We start from the raw sequence: 27,091 nt of genomic DNA, 5'->3' as shown, positions 1-27,091 counted from the left end.
ACAAATACTACAAAAATAGCTTATACTTGTAAAAGCTCACATTTCAACACCTGGAGTCATTATTATGATCATTATTATGTTAAGTAATAAAATTTCAGTATCTCAAGGCTATCTTTATTTAGCTCTTAAAACAAAATAAAAAATTAACAAATCAGTTTCCTTCAATAAAACGGAGTTTGCTTTGAGAAAACCTTGATTGCACATCATCAAATTCATTTCTATTTGAATAAACAGTACACGAAACAAAGGTTCATGCCGTGACAATCCCTGAAACCTCCAATCCGCAATCTGCAAGGAGTGGAGACTTCGTTTTTGTGTCTTTTTAAGGCATACGTTTCCCACTTGTTTTTAAATTTTGAGCATAATTGTTTTCCAAAACATTTTTAATGTGAATTATAGAACCTCTCCCTATGAAACCACAGCTCCTGACCCCAAAACTCTACTGTTTTCTGTGAGACTAAATATGCCTACAGTAGACCCAGTACATCAGATTTCACAAAGCCATGCAAATACTAATAAAATTATCATTGTAGGATTGAATATACATTTGGTATGTGCTTTAATTTTCATATATGTATAGGATACTCTTTAAATTTTGTACTTTAACACTGAAGGAGGAAAGAAAACTTACATACGAATACTAAAAAACCTGATCCTTTCCAGAATCAAAAGCAACATGAAATAACAGTTGTCCTTCAGAACCAAATATTGGATTGTTAGCTGGTGGATGGTTGCTTCTTTCTTATTCTGCCCTTTAAGAGAAGATTTTAAAACGCAATGATTCCTGGATATACAGCAACCATCCCCTCCTTCTCCAGGATGGACCCCTGAGAGTGGTCCAGGCATGGTCAGTGAGTTGTCCAAAGTCACTGTCAGACCAGGGATTGTTTCCCACTGATGACACAATCAGCACAGTCAGAAGAGCCAGAAGCAAGAGTGTAAGAGCAAGAGTAAAGGGGGGCAGAGAGAACATTCTAAAGCTATGGCAAAATAAACAAGCAAGAACAAGAACCCAACAGCTTCCCTCATCAAAGATAAACATAAAGCGGCAAAGACGTTAAATATTGCTTTTAAAAATATAAATATAGTTATTGATGAGTTATCACTATCAATTTGCTCAAAATAATAGTCTTTGAACATGCTACATGTGATCTTAAAATATCCATATAGTCTCCCAACTCAGCTCACATGATGTTTTCCTCTAGAGCACAGGTCAGGCTGATAGCTACTTTTTACAACAGCAGAATACAGATACTGGAGGGTCACCTTCTAATCTGTATTTTCCAGAATTGGGTAGATCCTTGCACTCTGATAGAAATGTACCAAGTTCAGTCGCTGGGAAGCCAACTTGTTGGTAATGCTATACAGAAGAATAAAAAAAAAAAAGCTCTAATTAATAAACTCCTTGAAAACAGCTCTATTCCAAATTCAAAATAGATCATTTGGTAAGGGAAGGGATCTTTCTAGAGGGATAGATTCCAAGTATTTTCAAAACATGTAGCCTCTAGAGCCACTCTTAGGTTTGGCTAAGGTAAAGTGGGTCTGGGATTGTGCAGCACACTCCTGGGCTCTCTTTTGTGGGTCTGGTTCAACCCAAAATGGGCATGTGGAATCTGAGTCTGAGCTCTTCTTCCAGGGAGAATCCAGCCAGCCATGTCCCAAGTCTGAGAACCTCTGTCACCACTTTGCCCTGCAGCCCATGACTTCCAGGCCATTGTGAAGCAGACACCTTAGATGGAGTCTGGTTCTGGCCACAAGAAGCGCAGCTGATCTAGATTAACAATGATGTTGTTGGGGGCTGAAGCATGGGCATACCTAGCCTTCCTCTGAAGACCTCAGCCCAGCCCTGGATGCTCCTGAGTTAGTCCAGGTGTCTGGACAAAGATCTGAATGCTGTAAGGGACCTTTCCAGTCTGCACACCCTTTTGGAGTCTCTCTTCTGGACAGACAGGTTTGTTTAAGGGCCTCATATTTATATCCATTTGGGATCTAAGAGCTCTATATCCCAGATGTGCCCTGACCAGAAAGGATCAAAAATAACTTAGCTTGCCCATTTGGAAGTGCTCTGAGCCCAAGGAAACAGGTTCACTTCTAAACTATGAGTCTCAGCCTTGTGTCATGGAGAATTGTCAACTCATGTTACTCTTAGAGATCTTAGGTGTCACCCTTGAATAACATATAGTTCTTTGCATGCAGAGTCAAGGTAGTGAATTTTAGAGCACCATGGGGAGGGATTTGGACAGGTACAGCTAAATTCTTTCCCAGTCACCTTGGTGACTCTAAGCACACAGTCAAGCAAGTACTGAGGGAAGTCAGTTCCTGAAATCTGATTCAGTAAGAATGAGGTCATGGCCCTGGCTTCATGAGTAAGCTACTCATAATTATCAACTCATAATCCATCAACTCCTGATGGCCTTCTCTTTATCCCTGGACCATTCACATGGCATCATGTTTCATTACCCATGTCATACCAGAAAGAAAAGTCCTCAAACAAAAGTATCTATGCCAATAGTGTACTTAACAGTATAAGGTTATTAGAAATTTAAATATATGTGGATATTTATTCTGCCCCTCCATTTTTCAAAGGGCTCAAACTGATTTTTAAAATATCCCATGTGAATGACAGTATGAATGATAACAGCTTTTAAAATCATGTTTCCAGCTGTGTAAAGCATTCGGATACTTGACCCATCAATCCCTCCCCTGTTCTGGAGACCAGGCCTCTGGGATGGCGCCATGCAAAGCCTTGCAAAGAGTAATGGGTTCAGTTACCGCACACTCCAAGTGAAAAGGCGAATTTTTCTTTATGAAAATTGGATTTTAAAAGTTCCCCCACAAAATTTTGTCTTTCTGAAATGCCGTCTGTTTCACTCACTCAATACCTACTGATTTTTATAATTCTAATAAAAGGTTAGGAAGCTTGTTTGAAAAAGCACAATTGGGGGCCGGCTTCATGGCTTAGCAGTTAAGTGCGCGCACCCCACTACTGGCGGGCCGGGTTCGGGTCCCGGGTGCGCACCGACGCACCGCTTGTCAGGCCATGCTGAGGCCACGTCCCACATACAGGAACTAAGAAGGATGTGTAACTATGACATACAATTACTGGGGCTTTGGGGAGAAAAAGGGAAAAAAAGGGGGGGAGGATTGGCAATAGATGTTAGCTCAGGGCTGATCTTCCTCACAAAAAGAAAAAAAAGGCACAATTACTTAGAGATAAAACTTTCAACATCCTAGAAATTCTATTTCTCTTTCATTTCTGTTTCTCAGTATCTAAAACTGAAGTCCTTCTTCTCTACCCTGAAAAAATGAACATTTCATCAATCCCCTTCCACTTTAAGTACTATATTTTATTGTCATTCTACAAGTTCTAGAAAAATGCTGCCACTGATGGCTCTTGATGAACCTACCTTAATTGTTTCATATGTATCAGTAATCAGCGCAATGAAAAGACTTAAAATCATATATATAAAGAGGCTGATGAATGAGTAGAGGTAAATTCTGCTAAACAGCCAGACCAAGTAACTTTTTTGGTGCATTTCCGCAAACGTGGCAAACATATCGTCTCCATTTATCAGAGAGAAAAGGCACTCAGAGACCATGTTCAGAGAACGAAACTGGAAAAAGAAAAAAGTTTGCTTTATTTCATATTCCTTCTTATTAGAGACTTCATTCATGACACCATATTTAAAAATAAAGGGACCAGTATAAGCCAATAAGACCTCAATAAAATAATTTTTTAAATAAATAATAATGGGACCAGAAATCCCAAGTTACCCTTTCAAATAAATAACCTGAGGTAACTACAAGCATTTGCTTTGTGATACGCAGAACATGTATAAGCCTACTATTTTTCCTGGGACAAGAAGCTCCTCCTTGATGCTCCTCTTAATAGGAGCAGCCTGATTTGAAGGCAGAGGGGCTGGTCTGTACTCTCAGCACTCTTCTGAGTCAAGCCTTACACACCCCCCACCCCTTTACCTTCATAGAAAGAGATCCTCGAAATGCTTCTGAAGAGATACCCAGATCCCAACCATGCACGCTCATGCTTCTCTTTTTAAAGTTCATTTAAGATAATGGCATTACAGTCAAGACTATAATTCTGATAACAAAATTTTCAAATATTTCTACAAGTTTCTCTCTATGCTACTTTTTAAAATAAGGTCACATCTTGAGAAGGCTTACCTAAATAGCCTACTTTAATATATATTGATGAATCAAACTGACTAAATTTAATGTTGCTGGTGATGAAAAGGACTTAATTTTCCAACATACTCCATAAAAGGAGTTGAGGCAGTTGAGTGAATCAATTATCCTCTCAGGTTGGTCACGCCTCACCAGTGTATGAACATGGCAAGAAATACACAATCAGCCCTCAGTTCCACATCCGCCTACAATGGTTGCATCTGTACTGACTTTGTTTCTTGTCATTATTCCCTGACATACAGTATAATAATACAGTATAACAACTATTTACATAGCATTTACATTGTACAGGTGTTACAAGTAATCTAGAGATGATTAAAAGTATACAAGAGGATGTGCGTAGGATATATGCAAATTTTGTATGAGACTTGAGCATCCGTGGATTTTGGCATGGTAGGGGTGTGTCCTGAACCAATTCCCCACAGATACTGAGGGACGACTGTACTACCTTTAACATTTTAAGGCTGAATCACAAAAGAAAAGGAGCTCATTTTAAAAGGATAACAAGCCACTGACACTATTCTAAGAGCTTCAAAGTAACAGGAAAAAAGTTGGTTATCAGTACCTTCTCATGGTACGGCCCCAGCACAATCCATCCACAGAAGCAATAGCCTAAATAAATCATAGTGGCACAGCAGCAGAACCTCATGACATTGGGCAGAGCTGCCTGAAGGGTCAGAATAAGGAGCTGGAAAAGTAAGAGAGGTCATTAGAATTCCTCTGTCCTTCAGCCAAAGCAGTGCAACAACTTTGAGAGAGAGAAACACCAACAGCCTGGAAATCCATGGTATTCCTTACATTGTACTTCTGAAAGAAACCGAGGTATCGGATGACTCCAAGCCACACGAGCATGGTAGAAGTCCCAAGAAGTATGCTACAGACATCATAACTTGTTAGACTCTAAAACAGATTGGAAAAAAATTATCAGATTATATGGCAGAAATTCATTCGGGCAAAAAAATATTTATTGAGTAGTTGTGAGTCAGGAACTGAACTGTTCTGGGTGCTAAGGACAACGCAGTCAACAAACAGACAAAATTCCGTGCCCTCATGAAGCTTACATTCTAGTGGGGGGAGAGAGAAAATGGAAATAAATTAACAAAACTCTTGGTACATTAGCTATTGGTAAGTGCGGAGGAGAAAATTCAGGGGAGGGGATAAGGAATGGCCATGGGGTTGCATTTTAAATAGGGTGATAAGGGAAGGTCTCACTGAAAAGGTGGCATTTGAGCAAAGACCTGAAGGTATGAGGGAGCAAGCCAGACAAAAATCGAGGGGAAGAGCTTTCTAGGCACAGGGACAGCAAGTGCAAAGACCCCAAGCAGGAGGGTGCCTGGCAAGATAGTGAGTCTGAGTGATGGGGAGAGTATGGAGTCACAGAAGTAAGAAGGCAGGTAGAATAGGGCCTCGTGGGTAATTTAACAACTTTGCCTTTTACTCTGAATACATCAGGGAGATCTGAGAGCTCTAAACAGGAGTGATAGGATCAAGTGTTGGCTGCTATGGTTGAGAGCAGATTGTTGGAGAAGTGAGAAGCCTATTGCAATAATATAGGTGAGAGCTGATGATGGCTTGGACCAAGCTGGTAATGGTGGAGGTGATGGGTGATTTTTGAAGGTAGATCAATAGGATTTCCTCTTGGATTAGATGCAGGGGAGAGGGGATTAGTGAAAGAGAGGAGTCAAGGATGAATCTATCACTTTTATCTTGAGCAATTGAAAAGAGTTGCCATTAACTGAAGTTAGAAAGGCCATGGAGAAGCAAGTTTGGCCTGTGGAGGTGGAAATTTTAGAGATTTTGTTTTAGGTACGTTAAATTTGAGAGGCCAGGTAGACATCCAAGTGAAGATATGGAATAGCCAAGTTGGATGGCTGAGACTGGAGTTCAGGGAAGAATTCCAAGCTGAAGATATAGATTTGGAAATCATTGGCATACAGATACCATTTAAGGACACGAGACAAGATGAGATCACCAAGACAGTGACAGAAAAGAGAAGATGTCCAAGCACTACGCCTTGGGCACTGTCACTTTAATGGGTTGGTGAGATGAGAGGGAACCAGCAAAGGAAAGTCAGAAGACCAGCCTGTGATTTAGGAGGAAAATCAGGTAAGTGATAGCCCACTGCAAACAGGGTATCAACAGAGAGGGAGTGCTTGCAGTGTTAAAAGCTGCTGATAGGTCAAGGTGACAATAAATAATTGATTATTGGACGTATCAACATGGGAGGTCATTAGAAAGAACACTTTCTGTGGAGTGGCAGGGCAGCCAGACCGGAACAGACAGAAGAGAGAATGGAAGGAGCAGAATCAGAAATAAGAGTAACTACTTTTTTGAGGTCTTTTGCTATATAAAAGGGAGCAGAGAAATGGGAAAGTAACTGAAGGGAGAAATAGGTTATTTTGTCTTTTTAGAAAGAAGAAAACATTATGTTAATGGAAATGACATTCGAGAGAACGGGAAACGGATAATGCGTGAGAAAAGGAGAACAGCTGGAGCCATGTTCTTGAGTAAGCAAGTGGGGACGGCACTGGTAGGTACGTGGAGGAGGTGGCCTTAGATGGCAGCCTAAACAATACGTCCACAGGAACAGAGAACAAGCAGAGTGTATGGGCACTGATTCTTGTAGGTAGATAAATGAAGCAGGCATTCGTGGAATTTCTATTTTTTTCTATTGTTTTTATGAAATAGGAAAAAGGGTCATCAGCTGAGAGTGAGGGTGGGGCAGGGGTGTTAGAGGTTTCAGAAGAGATGAAAACAGATGAAATGATTGTCTGTAAGACAGGGGAGTGAATGGTCTAGAAAAAATGTAGACAGATTCTTGGACACCATTAAGAGCTCATTGAGGTTAATGATAGTTGAGGTTGATAAAAATAAAGATTTGCTGCAAATCTCCCCCTACTCTTCTTTTTGTTTTCCCTAAAGTTAAACCTCAATTCCAATGATATATACCACAGTTTCATCTGGTGGCAGCTGCTCGATGTCAACCCAAACCCATTCTCTCCTTCTGAGACATATGCCTGGGCTGTATTCCCCAGTGCCACTTGCAGTTAGATGTGACTAAATTCTCTCCAGTGCAATGTGAACAGAAATGAAGACCACTACTCCTAAGCAGAGGCCATAAGACAGTGGGAGAGCTACCGCCATACCATGTTTTCCCTTCCCACAGGCTGCAACCTATTTGTGGGTGACCCAGCATCAATCATGCAGTCCACGTGAGCCTGGCAGAGCAACAAGATGGGAGGAACGTGAGTCCCTGAATGACTGCATGGAGCTGAGCAACTTGCCAGCCTGGGAAACCCACTCTGGCTGTTACATGAGGGAGAAATAAGCTCCTATCTTATCTGAGCCACTGGATTTGGGGGTCTCTGCCCAGGAATCTGAATCATAACAGGCTCCCTAGGTGGCTCATACTCATAGTTAGTTGCAGTCAAGGCTAGAAAAATATAAATTTGAACAAGATTAGTTTGAACAATATTAGTTCTTTAATTTGATTTTTGCTTTGGTGGGAGGGTTGATTTCTAGACTGGGTTAGTCTTAACTTAAAATGGAAAACCTTGTAGCACATCAATGGGAAAAGTAAGAAAAAGGGAACATTCTCAGCTGAAATGGACAGAGGAAACAGCAGCAAGCAAGCCCACAACACTGGCTTGGCCTCACTTTCTCCCCCAGCCCTACTCTTTTTTTGTTGTTGAAGTTTCTGGCATTTCTTGCAAGAACAACAAAAACACCTCTTACCTTAGTTACTTGATGTGTGTATGAATTCACAGGCCCCACCCCCAGAGTTCAGACTCAGTAGTTATCTAACTTGTGGCCTTTTTACCAGGTATCCAAATGATTCTGATGCAGAGGCTTGTGGATCACACTTTGAAGAACTCTGCCTAAGAGATTTCTTGACTAGATTTAAGAAAATTACTGCATTGATTTTAAGTTTACTTGGTACAATGTTTGAAAGAAATCATTTACTCTGCAAATTCTCACATTCTGGAAAAATAAATTACCGCTAATGCAAATCTGATACTAATGATGACATAAATAGGGAAAAATTTACCTTAGCTTGTATTTCCATTTTCAGAATTGATCCAGTGATTGTCAATGTGTCACTAATAATAATCATAATGTACCATCCATTGATGAATTCCATTTGATCTGAAACAGAAACTTCCTTCTTATAATGGAGGAGGAAAAAATTGACAAATTCCTTTAGGGAGAAGAGGAAAGGCACAGTGAATTTCTCTATCAATCAACACATTCACAGCATTCCTAGAAAGCAACAACTCCTACCTGCTGAAGCTGAAATCCTTGAATCACAGATCGAATGCACAGGATCATCGAAACCAAGCATATCAGAATAACAAAGGCATCAAAGATCATCATGAAATGAGTGTTCTTCTGAACTGGAAGGAAAGGGGATTACCCATTTATGTAGTGGGACATTGATATGGTGATGTCCACTTCTTTTTTGTTTTCATTTTTAGCGTCATTTATTTTAACTGCTCCATTGTATAACACAGTATAGATGCACAATACTTTATAAGGACATTCAGATTGTAATCTATTTTTCCCCTACTGCAAACAATTCTCCAACTCCTCCTTGTGCACAGGTGCAAGTGATTCTTTAGGTGAATGGATATCTAAAGATGGAATTGTTGGGTTAAGGCATATGCATATTTCTAAAAAGAGATCCTAAGAAATTACTCTCCAAAAAGATCATGCCAGTTTACATCCCTACACATATCTCCACATCTTCTCCATCATTTTTGCCAATCAAAAGAGCAAATCCATCATTCCCAATGATTTGAAATGCCATCTTTATCATGTACCAAATTACTATATGTATTCAAGTACCATATCTTACCCTTTTGATGTTTTTGTGTGTTTTAATGCCTAAGATAAATACCTTTCATTACTCTTTTCTGGAATTTTTGCTGAGTATTGTTGCTTGTTTATTTTTCCATATATTCTTTAGGATCAGATTTTCAAGTTCCAATAAAAATCCTACTGGTAATTTTTTTTGGGGGGGATCATGTTAAATCTATAGATTAATTTAGAGAGAATTGACATACTCATGATGTTGAATCTCTTGTCCAAAAACATGGTATGTCTTTCCATTGATTCAAGTCTTCTTGCATCCTTCAGAAGCATTTTCAAATTTTATATGGATCCTTCACCCACCTTTCTAGAATAATTTAGATAATTCAAGCATTCTTTCCACAGAGAATACAAAGAGAAAAAGCGCGATAAGTGTTCTTCCCGTTAGTATTTAAAGAAGGTTAAAAGTCCTTCTTTAAAACTCACCACAACCATCAATCAAAGATCTTTAATTACAGCTTATGGTCTTTTGTTCTTAATACAGTTAGCCTCCCTGCATATCCTATTAAAATATACTTATCTAGGTATAAAATATTTATTAAGCGTCCACAATGTGCCAGGAGTTTTTCTAGATGCTGAGGATACAGTGGTGAACAAGATAGACAGGGCCCCTGAGCTTATGGGCCTTCTATTCTACCACAGTGAGACAAGCAAAGAAGTAAACAAGCAAATGAACAAAATACTTGCAGATAGGAGTAAGTGAGGTCTGGTAGGTCCGGCCCTACCCAAGACCCACTGAATCAGACACTGCATTTTCCTAAGCTCTCCAGGAACACTAACGTTTGAAAACCACTGCTCTACTTGAGGGAGTTTAGTGTGGGGGCATGGTGAGAAGAGAGGTTCGTCTATATTGCATTGTAAAGGAAGGCCTCACCAAGGGGCAGTAGGTTTTAGAGGAGACCTGAGTGATGAGACAGAGCCATCCCTGCAGACAGTCTCGAGAATCGCAAGTGCAAAGTCTTGGCCAGCAGGAGTGCAGCCAGGTGAAGGGACGTGACAGAGGGCTCTGCCATCATACGCTCTGCTACAGAGTGTGTCTTTATTTAACAAGTTAGATTGCTCTATACTAATAAAGCATTAAGACTAAATCTGTGATGAAGTATCCCATTAATATTGGCCCAGGGGCATCTAATTGTTACACAAATGTCTAAATTTTAGGAAAACTTACAAACCTAGAAACAAACATTTGAGAGAAAGCTTATGCATCAAGCACTTTCATATGCTCTCCTTTTCCCTATTCTAAAGTTTGTGGAGAAGTACTACGATGTTTACAGGTGACAAAACAGGCTTGTGTTTCAAGTTAACAATTTTGTAATTGAAATAAAATTTGTGATTCAAGAGCCTCATATATTTGAAGTTACCTATTGTGAAAAGAATACTAGAATAATGAAATTTCATTTTATTTACTCTTACTATCTCATTACTACTTCTGAACTTTGTGAGTCAATTGGAAGGAAACCCTAAAGCAAGTATTATCCAAGTGTGCTGTGAGTAAGGTCCACCAGCACATTCCCAGGCCCTCCCCCAGACCTACTGACTGTCTCAGGTGAAACTGGGAAAACCATCTTAACAAGTACCTGGGCTGACTCTTCTGCCCACTAGAATCCAAGACCCTTGACCTACTCATTAAGTCAAGCACAACATACCATTATGTTACCTATAAGGGACAAGAAAATGAGATAGGTAAGTTCTTTCCAGCCAATTTTCTCCAGTTCGGCTCCAAGAATTCTCGATGGTACTCAGTCTATACCTGACTTCATGTCCATATTTCTAGGAATGTACTCTTTCCTTAGTTAGTCTACTTTTTGATCTGGATAGAAGACAGCTATAATGTGTGGGATGATTCAGGGTCAAATCCTACTTGACTTTTCCTTGGCTGTATGACCATGGACACTAATATTCTTTTCTGAGTCTTAGTTTCTTCATCTGTAAAAATAGGGATGCTGCCTATCCCAAGGATATTTTAAAATACTAAAATGAGGAAAATGTAGGTGGAAGTGCTTATGCAGTAAGCACTCAATAAATACTGGTTTGGGTATACATGAATTTTTTGCTGGGGGGATTTTTTTGCTGGGGGGCATTTTCTTGGTAAGGAGTGGGCCAGTGAGGACGCATGGAGAAGGCAAGAAAAATCATTGCAATGACTAATAAGTTGTGTATTGCCTGGAACATCAGGTATCTACAATGAATTGATCTACCTGCAGAGAATTAGGGACTTGGGAATGGTCCGATGTTTTCATTTGATGCTCCACTTATCCTTGAGACTCGTAATTTAATAAACATTTTTAAAACTAGTAAAATGCACCACTTACTTGATCCAGATACATGCCAGTTTTTACATTCTGTCATGGAAATGTCATTATCTAAATGTATCTTAATTCTTCCACTATGAGCCTTGTTGTCAAACGTTATCTGTGAAGAACAGGAATAGGGTCAAAAACATACCTGTAGTTTTTGAAGCCAAGATACCTCTATGCATTAATTAGGAAACAATTCTTTCAATGTAATAGCAGACCCAGATTCTCATCCCCAACCTATTGCTAACTCTGTTCAACCTTGGAAAGTTCCCTTTATTTCTCTGTGAAATGAGGTTGAACTTCCCAGTCTCTAAAATCCTGTGTTTCTAGGACAGTCATCCAGCCCTGCACAACTTCTAAAACAAGAGAACTTCCCCTTCCTTCCCATTCTAAGTGCCTCTAGATGCCCTCTTGATATGAGCAAGAGCCGATACAACTGTGCTTTTCCCAACCTTCCAGCAGGGCCTCATCTAGGGACAGATTTTTAGTGCTACTGCAATTCTCATTAACACAGAGGTTCATTACTTCAGTCTTGACACATTTCAGGTGGAGCTTCTTTGATTTTCATTCTGGGCCTAGATCTCTTAGTCACTCTAGAACCATAGGTATTACAAAGGATCTGGTCACAGGGAATCGAAAACTATGTCTTGCTTCAAGGATAACGATTTAAGGACACCAGGCACCCAACAGGACAAAGCCATGCCAGAACACCTTCCATAGTCCTTCTACTGTTTTCCCCTTCTAGCTCCCTCCACTTTCCCCGCACAGGGAACAGAAAGGCAAGGCAAGAAAATCAATCTGTTTTTGTTTTTTGTCCTTTGGTTTTTTTAGTGCCTCCTCTCTCAAGTCCTAAAGAAAAAAAGGTTCTTTTAAAAGTCTGTCATTTAAATGAGTTTTATTGAAGCTTCTTCATGTGGGGTGATCTGTTATCACTTCACATATAAGATTTCAAATAAATGTAATGAGTCTAGTCACTCTGTTTCTCCTCATAGTGGATTGTGAGCTTCTTTCCTTGACAAGCAACCAGGGCATTGTCAGTATCTGCCCATCTCCATTCTGCTGGAGGACCCAGCCCACAGCCTCACACAAGGAAGATGCTCAGTATTATTTGAATGAGTCAGAAATCCTTGCCAAGGAAAAACCATGCTTTTCCCACACAAAGAGCATCAGGGTCTTACAAATAGTAGGTGCTCACTAAATATCTGTTAAGTAAATATACTTTGGCTTAGTGTCAATCACATCTCAGTAAGGCTCAGAAGAAGCTGAATTCTTTAAACAAGGAATAAAAAATACTGGATGGGATTAATAACAGATTAGATAATACAGAAAAAAAGATTAGTGAATTTGAAGACATAGCAATAGAAACTATCCAAAATGAAACACAGAGAAAAAAGACTGAAAAATAAAAGAAAAGAGAGCATTCATGAGCTGTGGGACAACCTGAAGTGCCTAAATACACACGTAATTGGAATCTCTGAAAAGTAGGGGGAAGAGACAGAAAAAATATTTAAATAAATAATACTGAGTAAATGTCAAATATAATGAAAACTATAAACCCACAGAACCAAGATGATCAATGAACCCCAAACACAAGAAAGATGAAGAAAACTACACCAAGGTATATTGCAATCAAATTGTTAAAATTAGAGATAAAGAGAAAAATTCAAAAGCTGCCAGAGGGGAGAAAACATATCCCATACAGAGGAACAAAGGTGAAGATGACAGCAAATTTTTCATCAGAAACAATGCAAGCTGGAAGAACAACATCTTTAAAGTATGAGAGGGAAAAAATCCTAGAATTCTTTAACCAGTGAAACTATCTTTAAAAAATGAAGGTAGGGGCCGGCCCTGTGGCTTGGTGGTTAAGTGCGCGCACTGCGATGCTGGTGGCCGGGGTTCGGATCCCGGGTGTGCATCGAGGCACCACTTCTCCGTCCATCCTGAGGCCGAGTCCCACATACAGCAACTAGAAGGATGTGCAGCTATGACACACAACTATCTACTGGGGCTTTGGGGGGAAAATAAATAAATAAATAAAATCTTTAAAAAAAAAAAAAAAAAATGAAGGTAGGGGCCGACCCCATGGCCTAGTGGTTAAGTTCGGTGCACTCTGCTTCAGCGGCTCTGGTTCGGTTCCCAGGTGCGGACCTACACCACTCATCGGAGGCCATACTGTGGTGGTGACCCACATACAAAATAGATGAAGACTGGCACGGATGTTAGCTCAGGGTGAATTTTCTTCACCAAAAAAAAAAAAAAAAAAAAAGAAGGTAAAATACTTTTTCAGACATACAAAAGCTGAAAGTATTCATCACCAACAGACCTGCACTATAAGAAATGTTAAGGAAGACTTTCAGACAGAAGCAAAGTGACACCATTTGGAAACCTGAAGCTACATGAGGGAATGAAGCACCCTGGAAATGGTAACTCCATGGGCAAATATCTAGACTTTTTTCTTATTATTTAAATTGCTTCAAAAGATAATTGTTTAAAGCAAAAATAATAACAATGTATTGTGTAGTTTATAACACATCTGGAAGTAAATTGTATGACAACAATAACATAAAGGCTAAGACGAGAGAAGTGGAAATATATTGTTGTTAGGTTCTTATACTCTACATGTAGTGGTATAACATCATTGGAAGGCAAACTGCAATAAGTTAAATATGTGTACTATAAACCCTAAACTAATACAACAAAGAGTTATAGCTAATAAGCTAACAAATGAGATAAAATGGAATCCAAAAAATATTTAATTAATCCAAAAGACAGCAGAAAAAGAGGGAAACTGTATTAATAATCACATGCAATATAAATGATCTAAGCATCCTAATTAAAAGGTAGAGACTGTGAGGCTGGATTAAAAAGCAAGTCCCAACTATATGCTGTTTAACAAGAAACCCACTTTAAATATAAGACACAAATAGGTTAATATTAAAAGGATGGAAAAAGATATACCATGATAACACTAATCAAAAGAAAGCTGGACTGGCTATATTAACACCAGACAAAGTAAATTTTAGAGCAAAGAATATTACCAGGGGTAAAGAGTACCATTTTATAACAATAAAAGAGTCAGTTCACCAAGTGAACCCGAGAATCCTAGATATTTATACACCTAATAAAGAGCTTCAAAATATGTGATACAAGAATTTATCAAACTACTATGAATGAATGCTAATACACTACTTTTACATTATAAATTCAACTGGGCACACCCAGGAAAGGTTTAATAAATAGCTATTGAATGAATCAAATATTTACTATAGACCAGACATTTAGGCAGTTCCTTGATATATGTTATCTTCTGTCTTGACAACAACTTTGTCAGGTAGGTGGGCATTAACTCTGTTTTACAAACGAGAAAACTGTGGTTCAAACCAATTAAGTAATTTACCTAACGTTACACAGCTACTAACTGGTGAGCTGGAATTAAAATCTAGGCTTGCCTGACTCTGAATTCCCTGCATTTTATATCAGGTGTATACTGGTTCATGTTTACTTATCACAGTGAAGTTGCACTAATGGTTTTTATTATTAACCTACCTCATAGGATATAGGTTCTACCACAGTTCCATGAGATGCCCTGCTACATCCACAATGCACAGGCACAACTTGGGATAATTCTACAATAATGGTGAAAATGTAACATCTGCTTGTGGCTACCAGGCCAGGTTGCTTTTATCACTGTATTGAGTCATTGGAACAGATCTAGATTCCACAAGTGTTTCATTTACTCATTCAACAAATATTTGAGTCACGTTCTATGTACTTTGAGAGATGAAATGATTAATAAAACAGTTCCTGCCTTCGAGAAGCTTTCAATCTAGCAGAGTTGATGATAAACACCTAGAAAATCTTAAAACAAAGGAGAAAGTGGTAAGCCTATACAAAATGTAAAAACAAAACCTGAGAGTTCAGAGCACAGAATGTATTTCTAACTGAGGAATCACAAAAGGGTCCGTGAAGGAGGTGTCAGATGAGCTAAGCCTTGAAGGATTATAAAACTTCTAAAAAGGACCATTTCTCAATTCAAGAGGGAGGAGGGGAGAGGAGACAAGACTGTGGATAATAGCTCAGTTTTTAAAAAATCAAGTAATATTGAAAATTCATAACTGCTGGTTAATATCAGGATCAAAATTTGTAGCCTATTTCAAAATAGTCTTAGAGTTTTAGTGCTTTTTCTGGTTAAATAGTGCTTTTTCTGGTTAAATAATATGCATAATTATTACATTATACTATATTCTGAAAATTTTTTAACCTCAATCTCTGAAAACTTGATTTCTTACAGGCAATTAGTTGAGTATTGTGGACATAGCTTTTGATTTAAACTACTGCTAAAGTAATAGAAATGTGGATCATATGAAGGCAAGTTGTATCAAATGCTGTCCTGCATATGGTCATACAGCATTGGGTTACTGACTCTGATCCTCATGACTCAGATCTGCTGATCCTCCAACTCACATGAGAGGTACCTTGTGCTCTCTAGAGAACATTAATAGCTCCATTTGCAACTGGAATATCGAGAACATAGAAGTGATAGGGTGGGTAGGGGGAAGGGGGAGAAACCAACCAGAACATTCAGAGGCAGCACCAGGAAGGCACTGTGAGCAATAACTCAAAGGCTGCAAAGGTCCATGGGGAGGAAACTCAGTGGAAAGAACCCTTGGCAATGACCTTAAGCAGACAGCCACAGACTGCTAAGAGCCGACCATACAGAACCTACAAACCTCTTTTCCTTTTGTATTTGAACACCTACTCTGCGCCAGGCATGTTCTTGGTACTGGCGACACAGCAGTCAACAAGGCAAGGTCCCTGCATCATAGAACTTACATTGAGGTACAGAAGACAAATAATTAATAAGTAAACAAGCCACTATAACAAAACAGAGCTAGCTGTACCAATGCTTCCCCCATGCACATTCAAGTGGAAACATCCTATATACTTGATCACACCTTAATACAAGCAGATGAAACATATAACTAGATAAAACAATTGTTTCTCCAGACCAGAATCAAATTCAGTCCAGCCCACACTTACAGTCAGAGTAAATTTGTAACAGTCAGGGAGCTCCTGGTGACGAATAGTCTGCAGATTAATAGCCTTCAGTCTAAACTTAAGCTTCACTGTTAGAAGTCTAGAAAACAGAAGGGACTTTAGTGCAGCGAACACACACACACACAAACAAAAGTTACACTCCCATCCGCTTCCCTCACCTGTGAAAGTCCAGCATTAAGTTGAGTTTGTATTCTTCTAGTGTTCCAATGTGAAAAGATTCATCTGGATCTACAAAGAAACATTCTGCCACAGAAAGGAACAAAACATAATATGGCAACTAAAAAATTTAATAAATAAAACTGCATCTTGAAAGGATAATACATTTAAGACTAGATATTCAGATTCTAGTATTTTTCCTGAATTAAGATTGTAGAAACTAGACATCCATGCCACTTGGTTACAGTGACTCATTTTTTTAAAGATATAAGTGGCTACAACATTTCCGAAGTGGATGGGCGTAAAGAAAGATCTGAACACTCTCTTTAGTCTTCTATAGAAGGCTGTCTTCCTTCCTGTCTTTTTAAGCCTAAACTTTGAGTCCCTTCTTCTTCTTCTGCATCCTAAGCTTAGGGTTGAAGCACTTGCAGTGCCTAAGACAAAATTTTCTAAGTTTAAAGGATCTATTTTTCTTTAAATATTATGTGCTGGTAATTTTTCCTCAATAAGCACTTTAAAAAAAAAAAAAGGAAGACAGCATCTTAGAAGGTTTACACTAGTCAGTACTGTAATCTTTTACTACTCCTTTCAAAAAAAAAAAAAAATCCCGGTGGCTATTGTTAAAAGTATTTGAATACTTATTTGTTAACTCAACAACCTAAGCTAATATTTTAGGTACAAACTGCAAATAAAACTTTACTAATAAGAATAAGTTGTGCTATTCTAAGTTCTGGTTCTCATTCCTCCCCCAACCTACCCCCAAAGATACTGAATAGTGAAGTGCTATTGAAGGGAGAGAGTTTTATATACATCAAGAATTTGCAAGCATAATGTTTTGTAAGGATAATATCTGTTTATTTAACTGCTTATCTAGCATGAGAGGCAGAAGAATAAAATTGCCTAGAGCGCAGACAGGCTGGGTCAAATTTCAGCACTGCCTCTTACTAGCTCCACTGTGAATAGATCCCTTAACTCTTTCAGCCGTACTTGAGTCTTCTATAAAATGGGAATAATAATAAACCTTGCCTTGTTGGGTTTTTTTATTTTTGTGGGTTTTTTTTTTTGAAGAATCATAAGTTATAGTAAAGTATCTGACACATGATAACTCCTATATAGTTCTTACTATGATCTAATAGCATAGACTAAATCAATGTTTTCAGAGATGAAATGACTGATTTTAAGTATAAATCAGGGAGCTAAAAATGGAAGTTCTAGGTTATGGAAGAACATCACCATTTTCAATTTCTGGATCAATGTCAAAGGTGTCATTTCCAGGACAGATGTTTCCTTGCTTGTAGAAGTGCTGACAGATTGCCATAGTAGACTGCTCTGTGCCCTTGTTCTCATAAGCATGATTCCCAACTGAGATGTTGCGCAGCTGCAAGTACTTCAACCAAAAAGAGAAACAAAATGGGAATGCCAGCCAGGGCAGAAGTGAAGCCATGATTTTCCTCCTCCCCAACTTTGAAACCGACAGGTTCCCACCTCCCCTCTAGGTGGCAACATTCATGTTGATCTGCAGAGTAAGTGACATGCTGCTGTGCACCAGGACAGCAGAGGGCAGAGTGCTCAGGAATTAGAGTTCTGGGTTCAAGTCTCCTTTCTGTGACAATGGGCAAGTCATACACTTTCTGAGTTTCTGTTTCCTTACCTGCAAAAGTAAAGGCTTAAACCACATAATCTCTGAGGTTCTTTCCTCTTTTAAAGAACTGTGTTCAGAAACTGATTTTACATTCAATGTGAATACAAATTTTATTCATCTTTGAATGATCTCCTGCAAGGTCAGAGTTCTGCTTTACTACTGTAACATAAGAGGAAGGATACAATTGTTCCAGGCAAACTAGCTATCTTTGCAAAAATGCAGTGTAGTCACTTTCTTGGCAATATTCTCCTGTCCTAGTGAATCCTCTAAATAAAACAAAATGTTACTTTTAAAAACAAATTTTATGGTACCTTGGAATTACTGTCAACTTAAACTCAGTGGATTTCTGTAGATGGAAAACCCAAAACTCAGTGTTTCAGAGCTTACTATGAACAACGCTGTTTGGCAGAATTAGTGATACAAAGATAGGGATATGGTATCTGTCTCTTGGAATTAACAATTTAGTGGGATGAGCACATAGATAAACAATTCTCCTAAAAGATGCATGTGAAATATGCTATGATAAATGAAGGAAATCATTTATAATCTGGGCCTATGGGATGGATTCTAAGCGGGGCCTTGTCGAGGCCACCAACGAGCAAGATGTTACCAGATCTGATTCCTAGTTCTCAGTCCTCATCTAACTCCACATCTCACGGTGTTTGCTGAAGTGGAGTGCCTTCTCCTTCATGGGATACTTTCTTCACTCCACTTCTGGGACACTGGCTGTTCCTTCTCAGTCCTCTTTGCTGAATCCTCCTCTTGCCAACCTCTACATCTGAGAGTGCCCTTGGATTCAGGGCACTAGACCTCTTTAGCTACATTCTCTCCACAGGTGATCTTAACCAGTCTCATGTTTTAAACACCATCTATATGCTGATGACTTCTAAATTTACATCTCCTGACCTCTCCACTGAATTCCATACACAGATAGCAATCTGCCTACATGACACCTATGGTGTCTAAGAGGAATCTTACATGTAAATGTGCAAACAGAAAAACCAACTCCTTCCACAATAATTCCCTTCTCAATAATTGACTCTGTAAGTCGAGCAGCTGCTCAGGGCAAAACTTAGGAATGATCCTTTAGTCTTCTTCCCTCATACTCCACTTCCAATCCATCAGAAAATCATGCATTACTTTCAAATTATATCCCAAATCTGACTGCTTCTCATCATCTTCACTGCTATTGCCCTAGTCCACACCACCATCATCTTGCTCCTGAACAAATTAAGCCTGTTAACTGGTCTTCCTGCTTCCAATCCAGCCTCTCACCACAGTCTAGTCTCCACACAGAACTAACTCATTGGACTATTACAAGGAGTAAGTGAATTAAGGCATGTAAAGCCCTTAGAACAGTGACACACAACATCTGAACCTGTTCAAGACTCCGTTCTTGCTGTCCTCCCCCTTGGAAGGTTCTTCCTTGAGACAGCCACACCCGGCCTCCCACACTTCTGTCTGCTCTCTGCTCACTTATTCCTGACCGCCTCCACGTGTTCACGCTGCCTGCTTCCTTTTTCACTGTACTGATGACCAACTGACGGATGATATCCTTGTATACTTAATTACTGCCTGTCTCTTCCCATTAAAATATGATCCTCGACTTTGTCTACTGGTTCAGCGCAGTATCCCTGCACCAAAAACAACTTCTGATACATAACAGATGCTAAATATTTGAGTGAATAAATGTTAGCTTTTGCTAACGTATATGAAAGTCTCTCCCCTACTGAAAGCCCTCCTATGGTTTCCTGTCTCTCCCAGAATAAACCTCAAGGCCCCTTCGAAGGGCCTGGCAAGTCCTGAGACACGTAGCCTATCCACACCTTCCTCCTTTGCATTTCCTTAAACATACTGAATGTTTTCGGGCCTCCAGGGCCTTTGCTATTGCTACCCTTCAGGCTAGAATATTCTTCCCCAAACTTCAGTCCTCAGAGAGGCCTTTTCTGACCACCCTGAGGCCACTGGTTATTATGCTATGTTCTTTTACTTCATAGCATTCATCACTGTCTGAAATCAAATGATTTTGGTTAAACTTGTTTAAAATCCAGGTCCTCCAATAATATGTAAGTCCCACAGGGCAAGGAATTTATCAAGTCCACTGCTCTAACCCCAGCACTTAGAACAGTATGAGGCACAGAGGAAGTGCTCAAATATTTGTCAAATTAATGGTGAGATAAAAAATTATTATAGTGGCTCTGTATTTACTAGAGATAATCTATGCACCGTGAGATGGCAGAGTGTTAGGATAGGATATATGGTTATGGCCTCGAGCTTTCTGTTAGCACTGGGATTGGGAAAGTGAGCCAGAAATCTATGGTAATAGAAGTAAGCGGCACAAATTGTTAAATAGCATTATGTCCTACATGTAGGGGGAAAATAGTATAATACTGGAGATATTCAGTTTTGCGATTTTTATTTTCTATTCGAGGAAATAAGTGTAATTAAGTCTCTGTAAAGCTACTCTGAGCCAAATTGGTAGTTTTATATTGAGGCGGGGGGGGGGGAATAAACAGTCCATTAAATGAAAAAGAAGGTAAAAGATATTGAGTGTGGTAAGGTCCCAAGTAGACCAGTGTGCCTGGAATGTGGGGCGTGTCATGGGAGGTAAAGCTGGAAAGGCCAGCAGGGGTCAAGAAGGAGAGTCACACCTGTACGGGGCCCTGGAGCCCTTCTGAGTGCCCACGACTTGTGAGGCAATCCCCACAGGAAATACCCAAAGATCTGAACCTCTTGACCACAGAAACTTGTGTGTCTTGAACCTTGTAAGAGCTTGAAACAGAAAAGATCTTGGGCACCTGCTACCATTATAAGCTACGCTACGGCCAGACCCCCTTGCTGCCCTAAGAAGGCTCTTTGTGGAGGTCTGAGCACCTGCAAGAGCTGGATGGACTGGGGCACGTGGCAGAGCTGTGTCCAGCTAAAGGGCAGCATGGGACCCCGAGTCAGAGGACTCTGGGACAGGAACGTGGTGTGGGACCACGGCCAGAAGGCGGGTGACCTGTGGGACTGACCGATGGGGCACCTAAGTGGCTGTGGCCTCTGTGGGTCTTTAATCGGGCTGGGCATCTGTCCTCTCTCGCCTCTGCTGCTCTGCCTTGAGAGCATGCAGATTCATGGGTCCAGGTCATCTTTTGGGAGACAATATAAAGACACATTAAAAGTCCGTACCTGAGTGATGTGGTGCCCAAAGTAAAACAGATTAAAACCAATTGCTCCTTGACTACAGATTCCTTGTTTGTGGTCCTTCTGTGACCACTTGATCCTAACACATTTAATGAGCCTTTTGAGCTCACTCATCCATTCACAAACATCTGAGTGCCTGTCATGTGCCTCTGCCTTCACAGAATAAATACACCAAATGCTGTGGCACTGAAAACTGTTTATATAAATACACATACACACACACACACACATATATAATGAGGAGTATTATGCAATCAAATCTGTGATTTTGGGTGAATTCTTTAGAAAACAGCCAAGTAGTAGTAGGCAAGTGGGTGAGGAAGAAGGGAAGCCAACCAGAAGTAGGAATTTATAGACTATACTTGAGCTTCAAGAGTAAACGATTCCAAGACCCTGAGGCCTTTAAATCTAAGCAACTGACAGAAAGAGAAACAGGCCTGGGGAGCAAGTGGGAAGAGAATGTGAACCTGCTTTGGGTGCGGTGGTTCTGAGGTGCTCGTGAGCTGGCTGGCACACAGCAGTGTGAGAAGCTGTTTCAGAGTCACCTCATCGTGGTGATGGCTGAGGCTGTATAGTGGAGGAAATTCTGCAGGAAAAGGACAAAGCTTTGAGGATTGCCCAAATTTAAGGGGCTGGTGAAAGAAATGAACCCAGTAAAGATAACCCAAAAATGATTGAGGAAAGCCAGGATATAGTGTAAAACCAAAATAACTAGGTCTTTGACATTCAAATATATAAGCATATGTAATAGTCAAAAAGTGATGCTATTATAACCAGTGTCGGATCAGGATGACCCGTAGAGATTATCCAGTTAGACGACATCTTGGGGCTAAACCCTTCAGGATAATTAATTAGTCATGGAAATCCATCTAAGGGGTGAGAAGCCACTGTCCTATCTGTTAGTTCCCCTAGGCGACTATCACCTCAACAGTCAAGAGATTTCCTTACAGCAAACAAAGATCCTTCTTTAATATCCATATTATCCCTATTCAGTTCTCTGGAATCATGTAGAATAACTGACCTCATTAATCACAAAAACTCAAGTTATTCATGAAAATTGGGAGCAAAATACTTTTTATCTTCAGCTAAAAATGCCTGAAAAAAATGCCCAAAAAACCTAACAAACTACCAATTTGGTTCAGAGTAGCTTTAGAGAAACTTAATAAGTTCAAAACAAAAATCTCAAAAATTACTGTCTCCAGCATTATACTATTTTTTTCCCTTTACAAATTGTAGGACACAGTTCTGTTTAACAACTTACGCAGCTTACTTCGATTACTATAGATTTTTGGCCAATTTTCACAATCCGAATGCTAACAGAAAACCTTGGTGCCATAAAGATATATTTTATCATAGCAGTTTACTATCTCCCTGTGCATAGATTGTCTCTAGGCAATGAAGAGCCATGATTGCACTACAATAATTTTTTGATGAAAAGTTGTAATAATTTTGAAATGTGGTCTGCAAACAAGCCCAGGTTGGAAATATTGACTTCAAGAACACTTTCAATGATACCTACAAAATAAGAGCTTTAGGATCTTAGGAAAGTACTGCTTATAGCAAAAACAAGTTGATTAGAAACTCAGAATAGGAATTTGACTCATCTGTATGAAAAACAAGCTTTCGCTTTTTTTGGCAATTAATCAATATTACAATAAAATCATTGTCATGCATGACATAAAGGCCTTACTTATTTTTTAAATGAACTTTCAGGTCTTAGTTACTATATACACTCTGCAAGGTTAATATTCTCACTATTTGTTAAGGGGCCCTGAAAGTACAAACTCTGAAGACTTAATGACTACTCACAACCAGGGTCATAGTTAATGATTTTAAATCTTTGAGGCTCCCATGACAAGCCCTAGCTATTATTCTTTTATTTAAGTCTTTAAAGTTTCTGTCTCTCAGTTATTAAACAAAAGCTTTTCTCAATTTCTAGTTTTGTATAAGTTTGTTAGCAATATTTAAAAAAAAAACAAGTTTAAAATGGTTTTATACATGTCATTAAAGAAATGTTCACCCTTCTACACTTGAATGTCGGTTTCTATTATATACCTTGCTAACAATTTTCCAGTCTATTCTTTCTCCCGAGTAAAGAATGAACATGCCTGCTTTACCTGGTTCACTGCGAAGGTGATCTGATCATATACATCACTTTGTGTGTACACTGCATATGTGTCATCCATTCCGTCCACATAGCCTTTGAGGAAGAGGTGTTTGAATGCAATGGTGTTCTCTTCCTTGAAAGCTACCACCATCTGGTTACTTAGCCCAAATGTGACCAGCTTAAAAGAAAAAAAAGAAAAAGTAAGAAGGTGAAAAAGCGATGAAATAAAGGTCTCCAGATAATGATCGATTTATCTATTCAAAGTCAAATTAATCCTGAATATATTCAATAGAACTTAAAATTTTGATAGCTATGAGTTAATTTGCCCTTAAAGATAACGTAGGTTCTAGTTTTAAAATGAGAAAAAGTGGCTTTGCTTATTTTCAACATTTATTTTCATGTACAATCTCACTTATGACACTGCCCCCACCATCAAAAGCTTTAGGAGTTCCCAGAAGCAAAGTCACTTTGGCTACAGAAATGGGAAGCTTTCTTCAAGGAAGAAAGTGTGACAGAAACCCTGAAGTATGTGCATAACTTGGGCAGAGGGCATCTGAGGAGCACAGGGGAAAGGCTAAGAAGGTGGAGTGGAACTTGGCCCTTTGAGGGGACACTGAGGACACCAGCATAACAATTAGAGGAACGGCGAGAAAAAAATGTGCGCAGAAAAAGTGGGGGCAGCTGGTGCAGGGGCTTGAACCGCAAATGGAAGAGTGTAGAATGAATCTGTAGGACAGCAAGAAGGTTGGGAAGCAGGCATAGAATACAATGTAAGAAATGCCTTAAGTAAGTCTAAGTCCTTCGCTCAAACTATATTCCTAGGTCTAATTACCAAAACTGTGACAATAAGACCACAAATAAAAATATCCTTTCCACTCATTCCTAAATTAAAGAATATTAATAACATACCTTAATATTCAGGGGGGGTTGACCCCTGAGTTTTACATGAAACTCAGCTGTTCACACACACAAAAGTTGTTTAACTGCACTGCTGTCCTATTAACATAAGCTCTTTCAATCATACCCCAAACCCTACTGTACTCCAAGTCTCTCTTTCACCTTCTCTTCCCTCCCAAACCACCTCAATCTCTCTCACGCTTGCTTTTGTTCTTACGCTCTTATACATACACACACAGACACATATGCTGTAAATTTAGAACACACACTCTGACTTAGATCCCAGAGTGAGGCAGGGTGAATTTTACATAGAAAAGAGGAACAACACTGAGCACCTATGTGCTGCACACTATTCCAGGAATTTTCCTTATACTAATCCCACAGTATAGTTCTTAATATACCCATTTTACAGACGAGTACATAAAGACTCAGAGAAGTTAAATAATTTTTTTAAGTCACTTCACTAGCAAGTGTATAGTAAGAATTTGAACCCAAGTCTAACGGACTAAATCCAAGCTCTAGCCACCCTATCATGCTAATAATCCAGGGTCTGATCAGGAAAAATAGAGAAAGTAGACAAATCTTTTCCCCTCTCACCTCCTCTTGTGATGTATGCCTTGCACCCTACACATGTCATCACTCTCTACCTAACTCGACTCCCATTTCTGAAGAGCCTCTTTAAGCTGGGTATCCTATTTACATCCCAGTAAGAAGATAGCTTGATATTCCAGGGATTTTACATCTATTGAAGCTGATGACCAAAAAGTCTTGACTAATTCATTTAAATACATGAGTACCTCCTGCATGCCAGCCCTGAGCAAGGTACTGAGAATACAATGAGAAGACCACAGGCCCTGCCCTCAACAGCCTAGTGCAGACAGGAGTACCAATAGCAGTGAGAACTGCTGTAATTCAGAGCCTGAGCCAGACACTGGGAAAAGGGAAACTTTTAGTAGGGTGTCTATCATCATAGACATCCTTCTGCTGCTGCTGCAGGCACAAAATCTCCAACTTAACAGAACACCTTTTTTTCCTTGAAAAGAGGAAATCTGTCACCAAATCACCCTCATTTACTCAATTACAAAGTTGTCTTTACGTAATTTCGCTTGATTGCTCAGATATAAATTAAGGAAACATCACAATTAAGAAATCCTCAGTTCCTTTTTAATCTTAATTAAATGCCTTTTACTTGCTTATTCCTAACAGGCTTCACATCTTAAACCATTGGTCAGTATTCCCCTTGACCACCCTAGGAAACCAGGAAGGCTAGATGAGCTCCCTAAAAGATTAAGGAGTAATTAAGAACATAAGTCTTAGAGGGAATAAATCTGAGTTTGAAGTTCAGTTCCACTCTTCTTTTTGACTATGATGGTTATTTTACCCCACTAAGCCTCAGTGCTCTCATCTGTGACATGGGGATACTACTACCTACCCCGATTTGTTTTAAGAATTGAATATGATGATGCCTGTAAAATGTTTAGCCCAAAACACAGCAAACACTCAAGTGGTACCTATTATTCTAAGTAGAAAATATTCACATTCAACTGATATAGGCTTTTCCCCCTACTTATCAAAAACAATACAGATAAATTTTTCACTGTTGTGACACACTGTATTATCACCTGGAAGTTAAGAATTTCAATTCCAACGTGCCAAACATTATCCTGAGAGTTGAACATCCAGTTTCATGGTGATGTATTAGAGAGACAGCACCTGCCCCTAAAGTCTTGATTCCACCACTGACTAGTCATGTGGCTTCTAAAAAACTATAAACATCAGTTTCTTCTTCTGTAAAATAAAGGATGTTAGTATTTATCCAGTAGGAGTGTTGATGGAATTAAATGAAATAATGCCCTGGAACAGATTAATTACTCAAATGTTAGTTTCCTTTACACAACATCTAGCATCAGAAACTTAGGCAGGAATTCTACCAACTTCATGTGAGTGGAGAGATGGCCTTAGCGTCTAACAATCTTAAACATTTTGTTCTCAATAATCAGTTAAGATTAGCAATTTCACGGTTGTGAGAATCAGGACTTGCCTTAACAGAAACCCTGACTTTTCTGAAGAGAGAGAAACCTCCAGGAAACTAACTAGGAAGCAAAAGAATTCCCTGGTTGGGCAACAGCTAGTTTCAATTTTTGATTTAGAAATCTTCAACTAAACCTCTCTATTGGAAGCCACATAATAAAATTTTCTTTCCCTGAAAACTAATTGCATGATGTGACTAAAATTATAATTTAATGAAAGATGAGAAGGAAAAAAGTGAGAAAAAAACTCCAAAGTCTTCTTTCACAAATATTGGAGAGAGACGGGTTTAAGATTGTATGTTTCCTCATTCATTCTTCTCTATTATGCATACAGTTAAAAGTTATAAAAAACCTCTGTCCATCGTCCTCTTTGTTAATAAAAGAGGCCTTCACTAAACTCATGATCTGAGATGCTTACCTGGATAGTCACCATGACAATTTTTAGAATTTGTATGGTAAGTTTCCACGGTTTTCTACCTCGAGCCCAGAACTTCTCGCAAGGATTCATGAAAAAAAATTTGAGTTTATGCCTCATCTGGTCTTCTAATAGAAGCTTCTCAGAGGGATCTGTATGCTGATTAAAAGTGCAGGGATTTTCATCTTCATGAGAGCTGCGGCTACTTATAACAATCTCAAGATCTGACAT

At 39.2% G+C, this 27,091-nt stretch overlaps 1 protein-coding gene across 1 annotated transcript; it reads right to left on the bottom strand.

Moving 5' to 3' along the window:
• On the bottom strand, positions 1-27,091 carry MCOLN3 (mucolipin TRP cation channel 3). The gene is made up of 12 exons (XM_004431558.3): positions 26,864-27,091; positions 23,529-23,696; positions 17,817-17,970; positions 16,586-16,670; positions 16,410-16,506; positions 11,385-11,484; positions 8,485-8,597; positions 8,252-8,401; positions 5,002-5,103; positions 4,769-4,891; positions 3,408-3,614; positions 1-1,360 (listed from the first exon to the last, which is right to left on the bottom strand). The coding sequence occupies exons 1-12, from the start codon at positions 27,089-27,091 to the stop codon at positions 1,226-1,228; spliced, it is 1,662 nt and encodes a 553-aa protein (XP_004431615.1). The 3' UTR covers positions 1-1,225.

Source organism: Ceratotherium simum, chromosome 2 (assembly GCF_057802395.1).
Source record: "Ceratotherium simum simum isolate JZ-2026a chromosome 2, ASM5780239v1, whole genome shotgun sequence".
NCBI classification, from domain to species: Eukaryota; Metazoa; Chordata; class Mammalia; order Perissodactyla; family Rhinocerotidae; genus Ceratotherium; species Ceratotherium simum.
Note: the sequence above shows the minus strand (reverse complement) of the source record. Positions and strands in the feature narration are given on the sequence as shown.

Coding starts and splice junctions, on each gene's coding strand:
- MCOLN3 (XM_004431558.3), bottom strand. CDS start 27,091: ATGTCAGATCTTGAGATTGTTATAAGTAGCCGCAGCTCTCATGAAGAT. Junction 11,485..16,409: donor GTTACAAATTTACTCTGACT/GTAAGTGTGGGC, acceptor TGTTCTTCACAG/ATAACGTTTGACAACAAGGC. Junction 8,598..11,384: donor CTGGCATGTATCTGGATCAA/GTAAGTGGTGCA, acceptor CTTTCCTTCCAG/TTCAGAAGAACACTCATTTC.